Source organism: Coffea eugenioides, chromosome 10 (assembly GCF_003713205.1).
Source record: "Coffea eugenioides isolate CCC68of chromosome 10, Ceug_1.0, whole genome shotgun sequence".
Taxonomy (NCBI): Eukaryota; Viridiplantae; Streptophyta; class Magnoliopsida; order Gentianales; family Rubiaceae; genus Coffea; species Coffea eugenioides.
Genome location: NC_040044.1, coordinates 10,198,612 through 10,217,186, shown reverse-complemented (window position 1 = coordinate 10,217,186; position 18,575 = coordinate 10,198,612). Strand labels below are relative to the sequence as shown.

Below are 18,575 nucleotides of genomic sequence, written 5' to 3'. Positions count from 1 at the left end.
ACAAGTATAATGGGACTAAAGTAGTAATAATTTTTCCACCGATAAGGAGGGCGGAAGTAATGGCTAGATGCAAGATCACTATTCTTGTGTCCTGACAAATTGGCAGCATGCGCTGCACTTTGACTCTGCAATGCTGCCAAATTTGAACGAAGAAATGCATGTGAAATAAGGATTCGATGGGTGCCAACTGCCAACTGCCAAGACATTTAGTCCAATGCGGTGGAAATCTGTTGGTTCAGTATTTCTTGGTGCCGGTAGCAGTCTCAATTGAGAATCCGAGGTTATTGAAAGCGAGCCAACAACCCCTTTTTTTTTTCCCAAGTGAACCAACTATTTTTTTTAAAAAAAAAAAAAATTCAATCAAGGGAAAGATGGGATTTAAGAATTGAGAAGGGGTAGTAGATTTGAAGCAGTGAACAGTACTAAAAAAATGCAGTGAATCGACTTTTTTTTTAATATATAATTGGAAGGTCTCAAACACGAGACCTTTCATTTATACTTTCTCTTTCTCGCACCACCCAACTCATACCACCCCTTTCTCCCTTGTGAACCGCCTACTTAAGTACAATTTCATCTATAATATTAAATTTTAATAGAGAATTTTTTCTAACGTGCATCCAATGAATATTTACTAAGACACTTAAATTATATTTAATTTATCATGTGAATGTGTCTACTATTAATTTTTATCTTGCCTTACATTTATAAGCTTTCACTCTTTACTTCTATATTCTCAAAATATTAATATTTGAACTACATTTTAATGAATGAGTACTTGTTTGACAGACCGATTAAGGTGGTAGTATACCACTTAATTAATGTACTCATTTAATGATAACAAAAGACTTTTTGCTCTAAACCCGTCAATCCATTCGGTCAATGCTTAATCACATGCCATCGTGTAGATGCATCTATGGTACAAACCTGGACAAAGTCTCATGCCAGTATAAAAGTCAGGCACAACTCCATAGCTAAAGATTGAGTCCAATTTTTTCTAGTAAATCCGGATCGAGTCAATTTCATACTGGATTACTTCCTTTTCAATTTCAATCGATAAGGTTTTATTGAACTTTTGGTTTTTCAATTTTTTTGCACGCCCCTAAAACAAATAGACTCCCCATGTATTTGACCAGGAATGAGAGCACTTGAGAGAGGATAAAATAAGTCAAAAGCCCTACAATGGCAAACCGAGAATGTACCTAAATAAGAAGGTGATTTTGTGTGGCTAACCCCTTATAAAATTTATCAGAAAGTATTGGCAAAATATATACATATCCAGTCCACGTTATCTACCATGTCCAAATTAATTTTACACCCCAAACTTGAACAAGCTTGACTCAGCTGTTCATAGTTTTTTTTTTTATGTAGTATTATAATTTTTATTATTGGATGACATGACCTTTAATAAGTTTATTGTTGTTTATGGCTGCTGTTTTTGTCTTCTTTGGGGTCTGGTCAACCATTTATTATTGACATACATTAGAATGCTTATAAATGATACCTGTAAAGGCCGCATCTTCCAACTATCAGAATTTATTAAAAGTTGGTTGTGAGGAGGACAAATTTTTAAACTATTATACAAGGGACACGCATAACTATAGTCTGGTGTTTGATAATATTAGTTCTTTGTTCCCAAACTATCAAGTGCAATTTTTATAAGACCTCAAATTCAAAAGTTCTCTGGAACTAGTGCAATAATCTGAAGACCAATTCAACTTGGCCAATCTTCCATAAGCAAAAAGACTTTAAATACCCTTGTTCTTATGAGGTACTAATGTATAGACTGGTTTTCTTTGTATAGAGATAATGTTAAACGTGGAGAAGGAAAATGAATTTGTAGTCAGAGGTCTCTTCTGAAAGGGGTGTGGTCCTTTAGTGTAAGGGCACTTATTGTCCTTATACTTCTATAAGGCCAACCAAATTCGACCTAGATCCCAAAAGTTTGAGGTACTATAACATAGCAATTGATAGTTTAGGGGATAAATACTAATTTTGAATATTACAAGAGGCGAATTGCCCTAATAGGAGTAGATGTAACATGTACAAAATTTGATAGGGTGGGAGAGTATTAATCCAAAGATTGAGACAATCTCAAATTTGGCTGGCCGGCAAGTATTAACCCAATAAAATTCAACTTTATGTTTCTACTTGTAAAGATTCAGCTATAATAGTTCTCTCTTTTTTCCCCCAAACCAGTAGTGATCCCTGCCCATTTCCCTTGCAGCTACATTCCCTAGTGATGCTTTGAATCATTCAACAGTCCAATCTTCAAAGGACTTAGGAGCTTTGGACTAGTTCTAAGATTTATTTGGGACTTAGGCTATACATTATTAAATTTTCGAGGCAGTAGTTTTATCAAGCAATCTTATGATGATGAGTATGACTTCAACGTTTCAATAATTGTGTACGTTTAATGCTGACATGAAGTGTTATCGTATAACTAACAAACATGGCTTCTTACCTTTCTTAATTATATTAGACTTCTTGTATATAGAAAATAGACACGAGTCCCTCCTTATGGGTTTCTTCTATTCTAAACTTTTCTTCTATGCTGATCCCTTCTGCTCTTTGAACTTTTATCTGCTTAAATTTAAAATGGTTAGGACAATATGGGAAAAAAAGGGAAATTCAATATTAATTTGGTGGATACGAAATTGTTAAATACTCGTTTAGTTATTAGGAATACCGCTAATTCATATAATCATATTATTAATTTAATATATTTACTCAATTATGGGAACTAATTTATGATACTCTAATAGTACTGCTGAAAAGATGTTATTGGCAAATAAGCTAAAACAAACATAAGCCTGTCTCTTTCGACAGGACAAAATAGATTTACCCTGCTGGTACTGGAGGAATGAGGCCGGTGCCATTGTGATTCTGTACAATTCAGTCGGATTGTTGTACTTGTTATTGGGTGTTCAATTATTCGTAACAAAAATATTGTGCATAAATAAAAGATTTAGCATCTACTTAATTCAACATTATAATACATTTTATATTAAAAATTTAAACATATACAATAACTGCACTGAATTGTGCAAAACTATTCGATACTTGAATTGAGTTCGACTTGATAAAATCCTTTGGAACTTGGTTCGTGAACTAATCAAAGTCAAATTTGAATAACGTTTTATATTTGATAACATTCAAGTACGATAAAAAAAACTCATTCAAACTTGATTTGGCAAATAAACAAGTCAAAATTGAACAAAATTTTAAACTCATTAAAATAATCAAACAAGTTTGAACACTAGAATGTTCGATTAATTAGGTTCATTTACATCCCTATAGCCTCCAAGACTTTTCAATGTAGTCCGCAAGGAATACCAATTTTAGTATCATGTGAATGAGCCCCTTTTGCACTACAAGATCTATATGTGTGTTAGCTTACAATATACACACACACATACATACATATATATGTATGTATATGTATGTATGTATGAATGTACACATATATATATTATGTGTGTGTGTGTGTGTGTGTTTTATTCTTACTTTTTCTTTGAAATGGTACTTTTTGGAAAGGTTTAAAAGTAAAAGTAATAAACTGACATGCTGGGCGAATTCCTGTAAATATTACGAAAATAAGAGATCATGCCAAAATTGGTGTTGCGGGGAAAGTGGGGTTGTTTTAGGGGTCACCGCAAATGAAGGGGTAGGGTTAAATTTAATTTGTTTTCGAATTTTTTTAACTAACAATCCAAAGCACAGCAGAAATTTGAACTACCACTATTCAGCACATGGACGCAAATGGACAGTGCAAAGCTTTATTAAGAAAAAAATTTCAATCGCCTTGGATGCGGCTATACTTGAGCACTATTGATCACAAGTGAATCAACGGTGCAAATCTTTTACATACAAAAAAAAAATTCAGACGCCGCAAACCGCAACACCCTTGGATGCGACGTAATTCTTTTTACCGTTGATAAAAAGTGGATCAATGGTGCTAAGTTAATTTTTTTTATTAAGGGAATTACTTATGATGCCTTAAAAATTAGGGTTTACATTTATGATGATAAATTACGATTTAGGGTTTATAAATTAGGGTTCAAGTTTTATGAATTAGGATTTCAACTTTATAAATTAGTATTTAAGATTTATTAATTTGGATTTAGGGTTTACAAATTAGGATTTTGACTTTATAAATTAGAGTTTAAGATTTATAAATTTGGATTTAGGGTTTATAAATTAGGGTTCAAGTCTTTATAAATTAGGGTTTTTGATTTATAAATTTGGATTAAGGGTTTTTAAATTACTATTTAGGGTTTATACATTAGGGTTCAAGTTTTATGAATTAGGATTTCAGCTTTATAAATTAGTATTTAAAATTTATTAATTTGGATTTAGGGTTTATAAATTACGATTTTGACTTTATAAATTAGAGTTTAAGATTTACAAATTTGGATTTACGGTTTATAAATTAGGGTTTAGGCTTTATAAATTAGGGTTTTCGATTCATCAATTTGGATTAAGGGTTTATAAATTACGATTAGGGTTTATAAATTAAGGTTCAAGTTTTATGAATTAGGATTTCAGCTTTGTATATAGTATTTAAAATTTATTAATTTGGATTTAGGATTTATAAATTAGAGTTTAAGATTTATAAATTGGATTTAGGATTTATAAATTAGGATTTAGGTTTTATAAAGTAGGATTTACGATTTATAAATTTGGAATTAGGCCCTGGGTTTAGTTATTATACTTTAGAGTTTCATAAAAATAAAAAAATTGGTCTTAGCCGCATGAATAGTGCACGCGGCTATTAAAAGGTCTTAGCCGCATGCACTATGGCATGCGGCTATGTAGAAAAGTCTCGCCGCATGCAAAAGTGCATGCGGCGTAGCAGATTCAACAAAAAAAAAAACAAAAACAAAAATTCCTTCTCAATTGCAAAAGAAAAATGGAAAAGAAAATTGATTTTTTTAGAAGCCGATGATGGCATTTGCGGCGACCCTTCAATTATCAAACATTCCCGTACAACACCACTTTTCGGACTTTTTTTCTCAATCACATTATTTCTAGAAATTCGCCGACATGCTGGGAGCAAAACCTTATCTTAGCTAAACTTAAATTGGTTTAGTCTAGTTGTTAAAAGATGATACTCCATTATTGGTGGAAATGGAAATGGTTTTTTTTTTTTTTTTTTGGCTTGAGGAAGTGGAAATGGTACGTGATAAAGGGATTTTAGAGCGTAATGAACCAAAAACTCATTGGGTTTAGACTATTTAAAATATTTTAGCTTTTCTTGGTTAGGTTATTGTTTGACCCATAGCGAATATGAGTTGGGTCTAACAAGGATAAGCTTAGAGCAGTAAATTTGGCTAAAACCTGACAGAAGCTAATGGATAGATAGGCACATTATAGAGCTATTCTCAGGATGAGAATACATAAGTGTGGAACCAATGATTTGGGTGTGCTTGGGTAGGAGATTATTTGTAAAAATTATTTAGCCTAACACTATAGCACTATTTTGTAATGTGGTGTATGTGAAATAAAAAAGTAATTAAAATTATAAAAAAAATAGTTAAAATTTGTATTTATGATGCAAGTAAAATATTATTTGAAAATTTTTTTTCAAATCTTGGTATCATGTTGAAAATTGTGTTTATAATGCAAAAATTGTTTGGATACAATTTTTTCAAATATTATTTTGCTTCCATTATAAATATATTTTCTAACCATATTTTTATATTTTCAATGATCTTTTTATCTCACATGCATCATATCACGAAAAATGTTATAGTACTAATCTTTTTTTTTTTTTGTCAACACAGGGAGTATCCCTTTCGGACTAATCTCCCTGCGCTTGTGCACCCGCTTTCCAAGATACATAAGATGGTAAAAGGAGTCGAACTCTGACCACGCGGTGCCAGAACCTAATGAGGCAACCTCAGCACCAGCCGAGCCAACCCGAGGGGCCTATAGTACTCATCTCACATCCATATTTTTTCAACTACATTGATAATCAAAAAAGTAAACTCCTAAAAACAGATAGTCAACAAAGGTAGCTTCAGACTGTTCAATACCGTTTATCTGAAGAAACATGTTGCCAGAGTTCCTTTAATGCCAACCACGAAGTTTGAAAAACCTGCAATAATGAGCTACATTAAGAAGTTTGGCCCAGGCACCATAAAACGAAAAAAAATTTCGTTGCCTAGTTAGAGATCATACTACGTTAAATTCCATATAGAAAATAATATGGCAGTTCATTAAACATTTTTCAGTCAATTTTGACAGCCTCAACTAATGTAATGTCTAGAGATTGCTGCTTTTGATAGACAATGTTCACACTTACTCTGAGGCCAGAAAATGAGTCGATGGTTTGTGTTGATTGATAGAGATGTGAAACAAGGCTTGAAATGATGCTAGTCGTGGAGATAGTTCCTTTGATTTGTGGCCTTCTTTGGATACTGATAGCAAAAATTGATATGCAGTAATGTGGAGACCTGGTCTCATTTTCTAGTCAAAGTTCATGCTTTATTGCAAAGGATCAAGTTAGTCCAGTACATGGAAATTTGACTAAAGTAAAAACTAGAGGTCCACCATGGATTGTAGATTGGTGTAGAACTTATGGGATTTTTTACCACCTTGGAACGAAGTACCCTCCCTTCTTTAGGGAACTTCCCGTGAAAGATGGGCTACATGATAGTATTCTTGACAATTGATTTCTCAAGAGATCAGTTTGTGAAATTTCATATGGTGCCAAATATCACCATACTTAACCTGAACTTGCTTAATTCTACATCGCTCTTGGCTTAAGCATCTTTGCCTAGCCCCTATGGTTATTTTACATGGTTTATTGTTTTCCATGAACTACGGCAAATTTTGTCTTGAACTCCAGTGCATTTAGTTAGGCAACTGTAATACCACGTGAATTTAGGTAAGAAAAGGTGAAATACGATACTCATTGCTTTTCTTGAGCATCCTCTGGCTGGAGGAGGATGCTTGCCTTTCATGTCAAGAATCAGACAACTATTTTTCAGAAGTGTCATCTGGACATACAAAGCATATTTAGCTCTTGATGTTTCTCAAGTGATCTTTATGGACAAGCAGGGAGACTGCTCATATATTCTTTTTACTTGTCACTGCTTCGTGGTCCCTTGTAGGTTTCTTGCAGTAGATACTTGTAATGTGAACTGTGACGTGCATCAACTTTATCAACGCATGAAACAGGTTAACCTTAATTCGTTAGGCTGAAATTGCCCTTCTTTTCAAACAGCCACTGATTTGAAGACTCAATTCAGCGCCCCTTTTTAGGAGTGTCAATTGGTCTTTTTGACCCAAGATTTAGCAAGCCCAAACTCAACTCACAAAATATATCGATTTTTGAGTTTCAGACTTTCTGGTTTCGAGCTCATACTAAAAGGGTCAAACTCAGTTCATACCATTATATGAGTTTTGAACTCAAATCGGGTTTGGTCCAAATTCAAAATTAAATATATAATTATATATAATATATATTTTATAATTATGAATTAATACAAATATATATAAATTATTAATGTTTTATGTTGTAATATATATAATTATAAATTATAGATTTTATTATATATTTTTTACATAAATAATCACACTCATATGTGGGATAGGCTTTAATCAGGTCTAATATTACTATGGTCCAAGATCGGTTCACAATTAGTTCAGATCTAATATTTAGACCCAATCTTTGCCAGATCTAGGAGTGTAAATGAGTCGAACTTAATCGAATAATTCGCGAACTTGCTCGATCAAAACTCAAGCTTGAATTCGCATTGATCGAGTTCGAGCTTGAGTTCAAGTAACTCAATTTACTTGACGAGTCGAATTTGAGTTTAATATGTGAAGTTCAAAAGCTCGTCAAGTTTAATCGAATTCCACACACACACATATTAATTTGTTTATTTATTAGTATAAATGTCTATTTTATCCCTTATTTAAAATTATTTAAAATATAAATTTATATTTCTTAAACTCGATTAAGCTTGATTGGGCTCGATAAGCATGAGGTCGAGTTCGAGTTCGAGTAATGCAAAATAAAATCGAATTCGAGCTCAAGTTTAACTTTCAAGAGTTCAACGAATTTAAGTTCGAGTTCGAATCTAGTTTTTTTAATTCAAGTCGAGTTTGAATAGTGCACTAATTGATCTCGACCCGATTCGATTACACCCTTAACCCAATCCAATTAAACCTTAGGTTGAGTGAAATTTTTTGAGTCAAACGGTCGAGCTTAGGTTAGTTCAACTCGATTGACAGTCCTACTCGTTTTAAAAGAATCCAATCCTTAATTTCACATCAATATGTCCATCCAAACTTGTAAGCATTGAATCGTCAAGAGACAGCACATGTTGCGGATTTCGTCTCGTCAAGCATGATGCGCCATTGTGGAAAATCCCGGTCTAGCAAATTTGTCTGCTCTTGCATTTGTCCAAAAGTGACCATAATTTGCACTGATTTTTCCACCCCCGTATTGGTACAAAATTCTAGTTAAGCAAGCTTGTGTTTAAAGACAAAAGACATCTTTATGCAGAATTTTTTTCAATGCTCCAAGAATTACCTCGTGTATCTGCCAAGCGTGTAGCTTGGATATAGTTTCGCAACTAAATATACTGTTTTGCTCGATCACTCGAAACTTAGAAACCATACTTCATGTGAAAGCCATCGTTGGAGTAAGAGTTTACACCATTTTTAACCCGTAAAATATCATCTATCGGAGTCTTTGCACCTCAAATTATTCTTTTTCATAATTTAGACCGCAATGTTTTCTATTGTCCCAAGATAGTCTCATTGCTCAATAATAGTACATTTGCTTTTTAGCTGAATTGAATCATTGATAGAGCATGTCATATTCCCATGTACTCGTGAACTGGCATTTTCTTTCAAACTTTGCATGTGGACGTGGATCTAGGAGCAGTACGTCTATCAAATTAAATCAAAGTGGAAATCAGGTGAATTAGCAAATTTAGGGCACAATATAAATTTCAAGAGTTAAATCGCCTACTTTAGAGTTTAGTGGTATTGTGGGATAGTTTACGAATTAAAAGCAACGTTAACTTTAAATGGTAATCTAGGAATCCAGTGGTATTTGGAATAATTTTGGGTTACATTTTCAATTTGGAACAGTGTAACAAGAATAGTAAATGTGATTGTGTATACTTGAATTGAAAGGATGTGTGTTAACTTGTGCTCTAGTAAATTGAGAGCATTGGTATTATAATTGAAAAAATCTATATTACCGCCTTGCAGGGGCTAGTGAGGAATTTCCGAAACAAGCATATTTGCAATTGTTGAAAAAAAAATGTCAATTTTTTCCGCTATGATAGTCACACCAGTAACAACCATTTATTTGTCTCATCTCCAATTGACTTGACTTCCTCATAGCTTTCTCACCAATTCTGAACTTGACTTAATCAAAGAAGTACATGCACAAGCACAACGTAGTTAACTTTATTGGAAAAATATCTATTGTTTTTTAATATAAGTGAGAGGTGTCGAGATTCTTTACTTATACTCCCTCTTTTTGTGCCAGCCAACCAATCCCTCTTTTTGAAAAATATTCATTTTAATTCCTTATCTTTGGAGTTTTGACTTTTTTGATTCCTTATGTATTCAATTATGAGATTGATTCCTCATCTTTATCAAAGTCAATGTAGATGTAGGATCTTTAGCAAAAAAAAAAAAAAAAAGAAAATCATAAAGAAAACGGTTACACAGAATAAAAATGAAAAAATAAATTGTATTAGTCCCTTGTTTTAGGGTTGTGTCCAATATGGTTAGAAACTAGAGAACCCTAATAGATCTGGTAAAAGAATTACTCGAAGAATATACAAGTCTCTAACTTGCAATTCCGTCTATTTTCCTTTCTGATTTTTCAAGATCCGTAGCCAGATCCCTTAATTCGTAAATTTACCAGCAATTTATAACTTAAGGACTCTAATTAGGATTTGGGTACGTTGGGAGAGGAAATCAACAAAATTTATGTGACTGGTCTTGTGAGTTTTTTTTTTTCCTCTGCCCTTTTTGGTTTTAATGATACGCGCGCATGCTGTGTTCAGGATTGGCTCTATAGGGTTATTTAATTTCTCATTAAAAGTCCTACAGCGATTTTTTTTATAAAGATGATGATTTAAATTAATAGACGGTAATATATAAGGAATCAAATTAGACAGAACTCTAAAGATAAAGATAAAGGACCAAAAACATCTTTTAATGGTACACATATCGTAACAAATCTTGTTAAGTTTTTCAATTTTCTTTGAAGGTCCTATATTTTGCATATACGAGGGACTAAATTCATAGGTAATGTCATATTAGGGGGCTAATGGGCCATGATCTCGAAGACAAGGGATCAAAATGGAAAAACGGAGCCTCATGCAATTCTTATAACTTTTAATCTAAAATCGTCACTTAGTCCAGTCTCTTACAATGATATGCACATGTGTGTACACTATATATATATATATATATATATATATATATATATATATATATATATATATATATTATTTATTTTAAATGTCAACCTCTTATCATGATCGAACCTCCTCAACGACGAAGATCTAGTTTACAAATGTACAAAGAGCCAGAAGAAAAAGGAGGAAAAACAGCTCTCTTTCTTCTCTCTTCCTTCTTTTTAGAAAAACTCTCTAACTAAAATCTGATCTCTCTCCATGGGAGAAACCCTCTCTATAGTTTCTTTTTATTTTGGTGAATAAAATCTCTTCTGAAATTTTCTAGTGAGAGTTTCTTCTGTCCTTAGGTTTGTCTAGTGAGAGTTTTTTCTTATAAATTTTTTAGTGAGAGTTTTCTTCTCTTCTAGGGATTTCTCGTAAGAGTTTTTGATAATTTTTTTACTTTTCTTTTATGAGATCTGAGTTTTTAAAATTTTGATTATCAGATCTAAAATTTCTTGAATTTATTTAACAGATCTCACCATAATATCGGGACTTGAAGTAGTTAATCAGCAGATCTGACGATTAGAAGCATGCATATATGTCCGTGAATCACAATTATTTTATCTCATTTTTTAAATTTGAAACTTTATAATGTAATTTTATTGTTCTTCAGATCTGTAGTATCATTTCTTCAGATCTGTTCTTTGATATCTATGTATGTTTAATAATATAATTTCTGCTACTAGTGCAGACTTTAATGAAATTATGATATTTTATAAAAAAAAAAAAAAAAAAAAAGGAGGAAAAGCAATTTCTTTCCTATAATTTTGCTTGTCAGTTAGTGCGCCACTCCATAATTATTTTGTTCACTTGAAAGTTACTTCTTAAGGGGTGTTTGTTAAATGGTTTCAACTCCTACTTTGAGTTTTCAATTTAATTATACCTATACATAATATTTGCTTAGGGCCAATGGCAATAAATCAGTGGGAATGATAGGACTTTTCCATGAATTTTCTGATTAACCACTTCTTGTTAGGAAATCCTCTTTATCACTCATTTTACTCTCCCTAAAGGTAAAAATACCCATCTTATTCTCCTTAAATATAAAAATAAGAAAACAAAATGCCACCATTTGTACTGGTTTCAACGGATGGAAAAAAGAAAAGAAAAAAGAAAATTAATAAATTGTAAAATTCATTCTACGTTAACAAACACATTATTGGTTTTTATTAAAATCCATTATCATTGACCATCCTGTTATACCGATAGTCAAGTGATTGTACAATTTGAACCAAGCAGCTTCTTTTAATCAGAATGAGTAAGATACCCATCGAAAACTTGTAGGTTGCAATCTAGATTGCCGTTCCATTATGTACACCACTTCGCTCGTTATTGATTATGAAGTATTTCTACATGTTTTCATGAACTAATACATGCATTACGACTCGTAAGCTTTTATCAAAAAATATTTTAGTACAATGGGAAATAAAAAAAAATTGGAACTTCGGATAATAGTGACGTTCTGACGAAGACAATATAACTTACAGGCTTATAGCAATTTCAATCAGCCAGTGTGTTTTTTTTTTAAATCTAATTTGTAATCAAAGACTCATTATTTTAGTATTTTTCTCTCTTTATTTAACTAGACTAAACCGACAAGTACATCGTAATTTATAAAGAGTAGACATCCACATTAAGAAAAGAAAAAGGAGTCTTAAGGTTTATGTAAGAGTAAAATATTTTTAGTATATAATGGACGTAAGAATACACCGCCATAAGCGTAGGTCCGCCCTTCCAGGACCATCTTCAATGGAGTCTCTACTCACATCGAGTCCCCCTCCTCGTCCTCCTAGAGTAGGTTATAGGAATTCTACCGTTACGATAAAAAAAATTACAAGGTAGTACTTATATGATTGAATTTGGGGTCGATGGTTTGTGCCGGTTTTATCCAATCCCAGAGGATGTATACTCAATTTTTCTTCAAGTTGTAACTCACTTTGAGCAGAAAGTAAATATAGAACAAATTTTTGTAAATCCCACACATGATGTTAAAAATAATTGGGTGTGTTTGGATAGCCATTTCTTTAAATATTATTTTGCTTGTATCATAAATACATTTTTCAATGAATTTTTTATCTTCCTAATCATTTTTTTTATCTCACATACATTACGTCACAAAAAAAGTGTTACAGTAATTATTTTAAATAATTTTATATCCAAAAACACTCAATGTATATGTAGTGATATGAAGTTTATATATATATATATACATACATACACACGTATACACATATATCTCTATTATAACAAAGCAAGAGCAAGGGTTTAGTTTGGTGTGAACTTTTATTGTCATATTTTGTTTTACCAAATTTTACTCCTTCATGATAAGATCAAACAATTTTGCACAATCACCATTCTCTACTATAATAAAGTAGGATCGAGGGTTTGGTTTGGTGTAAACTTTTGTTGTCATATTTTGTTTTACCAAAATTGCCCCTTCATGATAAGATCAGACAATCTTTCACAATCACCATTAAGATGATAACTACCGCTACATCTTTTGTAAATCCACAATTAATTTGGACGATAACTGCTACCAATTGCTGAAAACCATTTTCTACTCATCATAACACCCATAATAAATTACTTGTCAAAGTCACAATCTAATGAACTCAAAATGATTTCAATAAATATAATAAAAAATTTCACAAATAATTTTCTTATTTACTGCACATACAATAGCATGTGCGTCGCACACTAATTAGTGTGTGCCTTGCACACTAGTATATTTAGAGTTTATCATTGAATACACGCTACATATATAAAGAATGATATTCAAATTTAAATTTAAATTAAGTGACATACATCTAAGGGTAAAAGTATATACACTATCAGTATATACAAAATTAATATATATATATATATAGGCAATCATGGCCATGAACCATTCAGGGACAGTCATTTCTGATGGCCGTCCATGTCCCATTTTCTATAGGATGGATGAATTAGTAGAATGAAAAAAATACTCGAGACAATTCAGAAGTTTACAATTAATGCAGCTTTCTTTTCTTTATTTTTGTTAAACAGTGGAGGGCTGTCACTTATTCAATAAACAAATAAATAGACAAAGCAGCGATGAATTGCACCATTTGATTTGTAAATCGTTCGAAGACAAAAGTTTCAAGGGCCTTGCGTGAATGATGCTCCCTAGTCTTCAAAATCGTTAAAGGAAGAAAGTGGTGGATGGAAGGAATTCCATTTTGGTAGACGGACCTGAAAGTGGCGGAGGGGCCCCCATGAATCTGGAAGACATTTTCTTTGCGTCCGGTTCAGAGTTTACTTACATTTTCTTATTATGAAAGATAAGATTTTATTTTATGAAATTTATCTTAGTGGGAGAAAATACTCAAACATACTATAGATACAATTAATTTGAAAAAAAATCATTAAATTTAACTAATTTAGAAAATAACAAAGGTTACAAGGTAAAATTCTAACAGATCAGATAAATTAGGAACATCTTGATGAATATTTACCTATATCAATACTATCATATTTATTATCCAACTAGTTCAAATTCAAAGTTGATGTTGAAATCTGATTAAATGATTGAAAAAATGTCAGATCCGATGTCCAGATTTGAAAAAAACTCTTAGATTTAATTTTTTTTTTTTAAAAAAAGAAAAACTCGAACCACTTTAAAGTTTAATTACATATTATCCTAACAATATAAGTGTGTGAATGGGTTGGACGAACAGTGATTTTGTTACCTCATTAACACCTTTACTGTGTGGATTCTTTCGTCATTTCCACATATTTTTATGTTCATGGGTTGCCACTAGGGCTGCAAACGAATCGAGCCGCTCGCGAGCGGCTCGAGTCGAGCTCGATATTAATCGAGCTCGAGCTCAAAATATTAAGCTCGTTAGCTCGCGAGCCGGCTCACGAGTTTGGGTATATATATATTTTATTTTTATTTTTATTTTTATTTAATAATAAAATTACGTATATTATATATTTTTTTTTATTTTTTATTTTCATAGTAAAATTACGTATATATCCTTAATATTTTATTATTTATTAAAAAAATATTATTTTATTTATTTTTTTAAAAATAAAATAATTATTTTTTATTTTTTTTCGAGCTCGAGCTCGGCTCGACTTGATTCGAGTCGAGCTCGAGCTCGAAATTTGCCGGCTCGTCGAGCTCGAGCTCGAGCTCGAGCTTGGTAAAATTTAGTCGAGGCTCGGCTCGATTTGCTCAAAGCTCGACTCGGCTCGACTCGTTTGCAACCCTAGTTGCCACCGTTGCACACATTTGTGGCTGCAATTTCTTGGTGAATTTTTTATGACTATTGTACCCTTGGATCCCACTTTCACTCTTGATGAAGTAATTAGTCACCAGAAGTAGACTTGGCTTTAGGGTCTTTCGGCTCCATCGAAGTCATTCAGACAACTACTACTGTATTATCACATGGTTCAGGTTCCAACCTACTACTGTAGTTAAACACCTGCGGTGGAGTTTTGTTCTTTCCTTGCTGATTAGATGAGCCCTATAAATATACTACCTTAGGACACCCCTTTTTTGAGGGCAAACGAGCCTTGTAACTTTTGATAGCCTTCCAATACGGCTTAATGAAGGCCACATGTAAATATCCTTCATGAATCAGTTTAAATATATGTAAATATTATCCAAAAACAGACTCAAAAAAGAAATTGAATCCGAGCACCCTCGCGCGTCGCGCGAGACCCAAGCAAACTAGTGTCAATTGAATGTTTTAGTGCAAATGACATAGTGCACTCTGATCTAATTGCCATCAGAAAAAATATTTGCGATAAGAAATTTTAGCTCATTCTTAGTGGTATATGTAATGGAAGAAAAACCCATAATAGTTTCCTTCATATGGAATTCACATGAATATAAAAATCTTTTTTCCTAAATCAGAATTTGTGATAGAGGTTGATCAAATCTAAATGTAAACGTAAGATTCATTCATTGTCTTGATTAGCCTTAAAAGCCCGAAATCCAATGATACCAAAGATTTTTCCCTCTACAAGCAACAAAATCCTTTATTACCGTCCATTCCCCGTTAATTCAATCAAACAGCGTTTAGGGATGACTTCTTCTTCTCTTTCCCTCATTTGACATCTTCTTCATTTGAAAGTCTTACCAAAGAAAAGTTAGACTGAGTCCCCCAAGCAACTCTGCCCTCTATATATAATCTCCTTACCAGCGTTTTAACTCACAAATCATCGAACTTTTGGCTAGTACAGTTCTACTTGCTCTAGTCGTAAACTCCTCCATCTTTCTTAGCAAGTGTTGAGAACAAAAATGGAGGATTTTTTGCTCTATTCCCTTTACACCATTTTAGCCCTGTTGGTTCCTCTTTATCTTTACTTGTTGACAAGAAAACCAAAGTTCAACAAAAGCAAACTGCCTCCAGGGAATATAGGATGGCCAGTTCTTGGGGAAAATGTAGACTTTGCCCGCGGAGGCCCTCGGAAATTTATCGAGGAGAGAATGAGCAAATACTCGTCCCAAGTTTTCAAAACCTCCTTCATGGGGGAGAAAGTTTCCGTATTCTGCGGCCCTGCTGGGAACAAATTCTTGTTCTCCAACGAAGACAAGGCTGTTACTTCATGGTTGCCACGATCAATGAGGAAAGCTTTGCTCTTCCCCTCTTATGTGGACGCACCATTGAAAGAAGTAGGCGCCCTTCAGCACAGCTTTTTGCATGAAATCCTCAAACCTGAAGCTCTAAAGAAGTACATCCCGGTCATGGACGCCATGGCCCGTAAACATCTGGATGCCGAATGGGCTCCTTTCGAAGAAGTCAAGGTTTACCATCTAGCCAAGAAGTACACTTTTGCACTGGCATGCAGATTGTTCTTGAACATTGAAGATCCTGAGCACGTTAAGAGATTGTCTGATCCATTTGCCCGCGTGATGAACGGGTTATTCTCCATCCCACTTGACTTTCCCGGAACAGCTTACAACGGTGCTATTAAAGGAGGGAACAAAGTACGTGAAGAGCTGCTGAAGATCGTTACAAATAGGAAGAAAGAGCTAATGGAAGACGAGTCCTCTGCAGGAAGAGACCTGTTATCTCGCATGATTCTTGTCAAGGATGAAGGTGGCAAGTTAATGAACGAAATGGAGATCTGCAATAACATCGTTGGTCTTTTGGTTGCCAGCTTTGACACAACAAGTTGCGCGGTCACCTTTGTGCTGAAATATCTCTCGGAGCTTCCACACATCTATGAGAAGGTTTACCAAGGTAAATTAATCGTGCAGTACCAAGGTTTTTACGTCTATAGCTAGTTAAGCAGCCCTTGTTTAATGTTTTTCGTTTGACTGTGGTAGTTCGTGACTAATATTCTCTGTTAAGTGATGACTAACATTCTTTGATAGTGACTTCCTCGCGAAAGCTTTCCTTTAAAAACAAGAAAACAAGAAATTTGTCATTTTGCACATTGACGTGGAAATTTCTTCACTCTTGGCTGACAGTATAGACTAAAAAATAGACAACTAATAGGCTCAAACGAAGTGAATTTGTGCTTGTTACAGAAATCATGGAGATTGCAGAGTCCAAAGGTCCAGACGACCTCTTGAGTTGGGAGGATATCCAGAAGATGACCTACTCATGGAATGTAGGGCGTGAATCATTAAGGCTAACTCCGCCAGCTCAAGGATCCTTTAGAGAGGCAAAAACGGATTTTGACTATGCTGGTTTCACCATTCCAAAAGGGTGGAAGGTACGATATGATTACATTGATTGAACCAAAAAAAAAAAAAAAGATTGTTATTTTGGTGTGAAAGAGATTGTGAAACTTAAAACAGAAACGGAGGAGAAGGGAGGACTCGAAAATCAAATTATAGATTTCATTATTGTAATCTTTGAGAGAATTTTGATACATATTTATTTACTTAGTAATACTAACTTTACTAATCAATTTTCTTGACCTGAAAATCTTTTGCAGACATTTTGGAGTGTGTATTCGACACATCGAAATCCCAAACACTTTGCAAATCCAGACGTATTTGATCCTTCAAGATTTGAAGGAAGTGGACCAGCACCATTCACTTTCATTCCCTTTGGAGGAGGACCTAAGATGTGTCCTGGAAAAGAATATGCACGGCTGGAGATCCTAGTGTTCATGTATAATGTGGTGACAAGATTCAAGATGGAGAGGCTAATTCCTGATGAGAAGATCATAAACCTGGCATCTCCTACTCCTGTCAATGGTCTCCCTGTTCGACTCCAACGCCGCCGCAATGCCTGAATTTTATGCATTTAAGTAATTGGTATTCTATATTTTCTGATTTTTGGGATGAGAATTTGTTCTAGTTTAGGGTGTTTTTTTTTTTTTGAGACTTACAATAAGAGACTCAATTGCAATATTTTGCGATCTTGTACTATTCTTTACTAGCATTTTCCCCAGAGCAATCAATTGCTATACTGTAGTAACGAAAACTTTTTGTTCCTAGCAAAGTAAGTGGATATTAATATAATTTGGTTGGTCTTGCTGAAGTATAAGACAAATAAGCAAAATACACCAGTTGGGATCTTCTGTGCCACTATTCGGTGCCAAATCCAGTGCCAATCCCACTTATCACGTGATGGTAGAAGAAATTTAAATAAACAGCACATGACAAATTAAATAAACAGGACACTTAGTATAAATATAGAAGTGACACTGAATTGCCACTGAAAAAGTGGCACTGAGGATCCTGTGTGAAAATACACCACTTTAACTGGAGCCATTTGTTGAAAAAAAATGATTAAGGTGTGTGTGGGGTTGATAAAAATTGTTAGAATTTTTCTTTCTTTTTTTTCAAAATAAGAAAAATTCACATTAGTATATATGAAGATAAATAACTAATATGCAAATAAATATTTTAACAAAATATTAAGAAATAAAAACAAAAATAAATTAAAAATTAAAAAATTGGTGTCTACACATTTAATTGCAAATTTGGCTTTTTGTTTTTATAATAATATAATTTCACTGAAGACACAAATTAGCAAGGCTATATATTGTCTTTTCACCTTAGAAATTAGCATAATACTGCATTTGATAGTTTAGGACCAAAGTATTAGTTAATTAAGGATATTAAGTAGAAAATGAAATTAACTCATCTAAATAAAAAGTGTTTCTTTGGGGACATACGCTAAAATTTTTTTAAAAAAAATC

At 33.3% G+C, this 18,575-nt stretch overlaps 1 protein-coding gene across 1 annotated transcript; it reads left to right on the top strand.

Annotated features, from left to right (window-relative positions):
* The first annotated feature begins 15,643 nt into the window (after nt 1–15,643).
* Nucleotides 15,644–17,781, top strand: LOC113749691 (beta-amyrin 28-monooxygenase-like). The gene is made up of 3 exons (XM_027293518.1): nt 15,644–16,657; nt 16,948–17,135; nt 17,361–17,781. Exons 1-3 carry the CDS (start codon nt 15,712–15,714, stop codon nt 17,661–17,663), a joined length of 1,437 nt encoding a protein of 478 aa, XP_027149319.1. The 5' UTR covers nt 15,644–15,711; the 3' UTR covers nt 17,664–17,781.
* Nucleotides 17,782–18,575: the final 794 nt, after the last annotated feature.